Source organism: Triticum aestivum, chromosome 6A (genome assembly GCF_018294505.1).
Source record: "Triticum aestivum cultivar Chinese Spring chromosome 6A, IWGSC CS RefSeq v2.1, whole genome shotgun sequence".
NCBI classification, from domain to species: domain Eukaryota; kingdom Viridiplantae; phylum Streptophyta; class Magnoliopsida; order Poales; family Poaceae; genus Triticum; species Triticum aestivum.
In genome coordinates, this window is record NC_057809.1 from 39,073,884 (window position 1) to 39,078,482 (window position 4,599).

At 40.1% G+C, this 4,599-nt stretch overlaps 1 protein-coding gene across 1 annotated transcript; it reads right to left on the reverse strand.

Annotated features, from left to right (window-relative positions):
• Positions 1-367: 367 nt before the first annotated feature.
• On the reverse strand, positions 368-4,023 carry LOC123130196 (S-(+)-linalool synthase, chloroplastic). The gene is made up of 7 exons (XM_044550149.1): positions 3,731-4,023; positions 3,135-3,360; positions 2,520-2,892; positions 2,108-2,326; positions 1,560-1,698; positions 864-1,103; positions 368-703 (listed from the first exon to the last, which is right to left on the reverse strand). The coding sequence occupies exons 1-7, from the start codon at positions 3,908-3,910 to the stop codon at positions 431-433; spliced, it is 1,650 nt and encodes a 549-aa protein (XP_044406084.1). The 5' UTR covers positions 3,911-4,023; the 3' UTR covers positions 368-430.
• Positions 4,024-4,599: the final 576 nt, after the last annotated feature.

A 4,599-nucleotide genomic window follows, 5' to 3' on the forward strand; every position in this document is an offset into this window, starting at 1 on the left:
TTTGCCCTTATGAGATTGGTATCCTTTCATAGTTTTTTTTTTCGTGTTTACCCATCTGCCTTATTGTGTACTAAGAGCATTGCTAGAACTAAATGTAAGCCATCTCAAGCACCAGAACTATCTGCATATCGTCGGAATGTTGCACAACCCAACAATCTTTTCATACATTCACAATTTCATATACAAAGTATTTCGCAGCATCCAGTGCCTATAAACTCATATGCATCTCATCATACATTTCAACACTGCATGGAGTTGTAGGCTGTTCCTGACTTTCTTCCATGTATGTTTATCATCTTATCACGTGAAACACATATGCGAATTGTGCAGGATGTTAATCAACATCCTACGTGACGACCTACCAAAAACTAATGCACTATACATTTATAAGATTTATATGCAATATAATGTGATAGAATGCATGATTGATTTAGAAGAGCAACATCCTTGTATAATCCTCAAGGACGGGGAGCTTCTGCTCGTTGTCGTAGCCGTACATGACATGGACCATCCTCGCAAAGTTTAGTGATGCTGTGATGAAGCTATGCGATAGTGTTGACTTTGTCCGAGAGAAGCATTCCCTGTTTAGACACTCCCATTCACTCCCAATCATCTCTAGCATGTGCTTCTCTGCGTCACCACAAGGATTTTCTCTTTGGTACAACTCTTTGTATGATCCATCTAGCCCATTTTGCGATTCATCCTGCATGAGAAGAAGAACGAAAATGTTAGATCATGCTTTAATTGGTCAATATTGACGTGGATGTTGACCCGCCATGCTATGAACTGAATGAATTTATCTAAAATTATTGTTAGTGCTAATCCTAAGTTCTTATGTGATCAAGTTCTGGGTATGTTCAGACCTTTGCACTGCCCATGTCGTCCCAGAGCCTCATGATCTTTGCAGGGCAGGAGATGATTCGATGGATGTCGTCATTTTTGCCCTCTGGTAATTCATGCCCCAACATGAATAAAAGATGTATGCATACAAGTGGAGCTCCCGAAGTGACAATCCCGTTTCTTAGATAGTCCTCAGATGTAGGGATCTGATTAGTAGATAACCATTTTCCCTCGATCATGAATCCATCAAACAATGTTGCCCACTGTCAGAAGAAAAAAGGTAGGCAGGTCGGATTAATTTTTCCACTGTTATTTTACTTTCTATTATTTTTGTAATTACAACTAGGTAATTGTGCGTGTGTTGCCACAGGGGCACATATATTTTTTATGTAACCATCGTGATTTACATGCTATTTTAGTGTTAGTGCGACTACATACCAAAAAGAAATGTTAGCTGATAACTGAATCAGTACTTATTACTTATTGGCTTACCAAAGAAAATAATGTGATTTTGTATGATAAGCCAATAAAACATGGGATAGTTAAGACGATTCGAGGAAATTTGGTTTGGAAAATCATTAAAGCAGGGGACGGAGGAGGTGGTGTGGGGATGGAGACCATGGATGGAAGATAGAAACATAGGTGGTACCGTTGTTATATTTATTTTCTTATGAAAAATCAAATTAAAGAGAAATGAAGAACCATTCTAGTAGACATACTGCTTTCTTGAGATGATTGATAGGGCTCAATCCATGCTCTTTTCTGACCATATCGGCGATATCACTTGTGATAGTGTAAAGAGCCTTGTAACATGATATCATGTAGCTCGGGAGTGAATCAACAGCCGCAAGATCCCACCTGTCAATAATGTGCAATTTTTGTGTGAAACTTTGATAAAAGCAATATTTTTATAGCATTTATATGGTCTTAAGCTTAAGCAATCATTGAGTTTTTATTCCATTAGCAAAGTAGATGCCATTTTGGACCTAAGCAAAAAGCAAAAATATTTTTTCTTTTTGCTTAGGTCCAAAATGGTATCTACTTTGCTAATAATTAGAAAACTATTAATATTTTAAAATATTTCTAATAAAGACACAATGTAGATTTCAAACCAATATTAAAACATCTGCATATATTATATGTCAAAGTTAAAGAAGTATGAATATATGATTGGACGTATTTAATACATTATTTGCTTACAAAAAGGCAACTATATTGCTTCCCCAATCGTATTAACCTTATATATTATGGAAACAACAATCCTCACATTTTGATCGCCTCAGTAAAGAGGGAAAGCTCCTCTTGTGTCGCGACAATATCAAAGATGTCATCCACAATGTAGACCATGGATATGATCTTTGTCATCTCAATCCGATATCTAGAGAAGGAGAAACCCTCGAGGACGGTCATGGGCCACATGTACCATTTAAGAACTTGGTCCCTTGCGGCCGGAATTTCTTGAGCCAATCCTAGATCCATCCACCATCTGTGTGAAAAGGAATTTTCATATACTTAAAATCACCACTCTTTTAATTGTGGGAGTACGTGAGTAATCAAAAATGTTAATTTATCAAATTTGGCCAAGAGTTCTAGCGTTTCCCTATTATCATAAGAATGCACATATTTTTCACTTTTTACAAAATTAATCATTGAGGGCTAGTATTTTATTATATTTATACCTCTTAACCTCTTGCATTTCTCTTTGATGCTGCAACTTCTTAATGGTAAACTCTGCAAGTGCCAAATTCTCAATTGCCATGTTGCTAGTGGGCATGTTCTGAAGGTAACTCAGATGGTGCCTTGCCTTGTATTGCATCAGGCTCACATGATAGGGATGGTCTAGTGACTGCCTTACATATCTTGCAAGGTTTGGCTCCAGATACTTAATTGCAAATCTAAGATGCTTGCTTGAGAATTCATTTGCCTTGTAGAGTGATGATTCTCCTACGTTGAGGTGTGACATGTCTTGCAAGCTGAGCAACCCTCTAATGTCTTTGCTGAGGCCAAGGTTGAAATCACCATTATCGTTACTGAACTTCCGAAGAACATCGTCTGCCAATTCGTTAAGAAGGGGTCTTAGGCACATGTCATAAATAATTAGTACAATACATCTCGAGGGAGGTTCTTATACAGTCCACAAGGAAACATCAAACCTTAGTTTAGACTTGGCTACTCTAAGATATTTTTCTAGCAAAGTTATCGCGTAAAATTCATTTCATAGACCAAATTGCACTCAAGATTCCCAAACTTGTTTGTTTATCTGTCTTGAGAAGCCAAACTTGTATTTTACTGACCTGCCGAAACATAATATCCAGCTTCTCTCATCAGCCTCAAGGAAAGGGTTGCATCAAGCAGATCATCACTATGGATGAGATCTGCACACGAGTCCATGATGGTGTCGATCTCGTCTTGGAAATAGTGGTCGATGCAGAGGCGCTTGAGGTGATCAACAGTGGTCAATAAGCCTCGTCGACTCGTCCGATGGTGATGCAGCAATGCTTGAACATTCGTTATGCTTTCCTGGTGTGTTGCACAGAGACATCATACTTGTTCTTCAAAAGAATACAAAGTTTACAGAACTTTAACTATCAATATAGGATTTTGGGTGATAGCACTTGCAATATTTATATTTACAATTAAAAATACTTTCATAATAATGTAGGTTTATATATTTTATAAACATCTTTCAAAAATTACTGGGATAATCTGGTTACACAAGGGACCAAGTCGTTTCTTTCCTTTTGGTGGAAGGTGACGTTTATGACGACAGGCTTGTGCCAGGCTCAATATTATAGCTCTGATAGGTTTGAACTCGATCCCTTGTGTAATAATTAGAAAAAGGACATAAACACGCATGCTAAGTGCATATACGGGTGATAACTATATATACCTCGAAGTCAAAATCATCGGACAGCACATGTGACGCAGGCTCCCGCCCGGGACATATCACCGTTGATGGGCGGAAGAAGGCACGGTGGCGTCCACTCCGGCCACCATTTCCAGCCACCGGTGTACCCGAATGGTGCAGTGGCTGAACGGAGAAGAAGAAGAAGACATGCGCAGCAGCCATCGGTTGCTTAATTAAGGGGGCTGGGTGGCTGGCCGGCTAAGTGTGTCGTGTTACAGAATGACTAAGTAGGCTAACTGGCTAAGTGTGGCCTGGGTGATATGAGATGAACAAGTTGCTGCTGCTGCTGCTGCTGCTACGTCTTTGGGTGAGATGAGATGAATTGCCGGCATGCCCTCTAGATTTATAGGGACGGGGATAGGAGTGGTTGCCAGCTGCGTCGATCCATCCTCCACCGAGTGAGTGGTGTTTGAAGTTGGACTATGCATGCGCCCCAGGTGAGCCATGTGGAAAATTCACTAAACGTGAACGATTATGCGGTACGTCATGCTTGATCAGTTAGTCAGTCGTAGTTCCGTAAGTACATGACATTTAATAATTCACCTCGCTCACACGCGTCACGTGATGCATGCACTCATCAAATTTAGTTTGTCGTCTAGAGCCATTGTATATATTCTTCGCTTGGCGGGCACACCATGCATCTTTGCTGTCAGCAGCAGCAGCAAGCGTCAAGAAATTACGATGAGCATTCTTCTCGTATTTTTACGAGCAACAGGTGCATCATATATGTTCACTCGGTTCCCACTTGCTCTGAGCGCGTGTACGTACGATGTGTGTGTATACGGTCGTGATGGACCAGACAAATATGGCAACATCGTGCACACTGCAATACATGTACGGTTTGTCCCTGC

Bases quoted from the DNA above. Each gene is read 5' to 3' on its own strand.
- LOC123130196 (XM_044550149.1), bottom strand. From the start codon at position 3,910: ATGGCTGCTGCGCATGTCTTCTTCTTCTTCTCCGTTCAGCCACTGCAC. The intron at 2,327-2,519 runs GTATAAATATAA...CTTTTCACACAG, and splicing joins GAAATGCAAGAGGTTAAGAG to ATGGTGGATGGATCTAGGAT. The intron at 1,699-2,107 runs GTGAGGATTGTT...CATTATTGACAG, and splicing joins TTTACTGAGGCGATCAAAAT to GTGGGATCTTGCGGCTGTTG.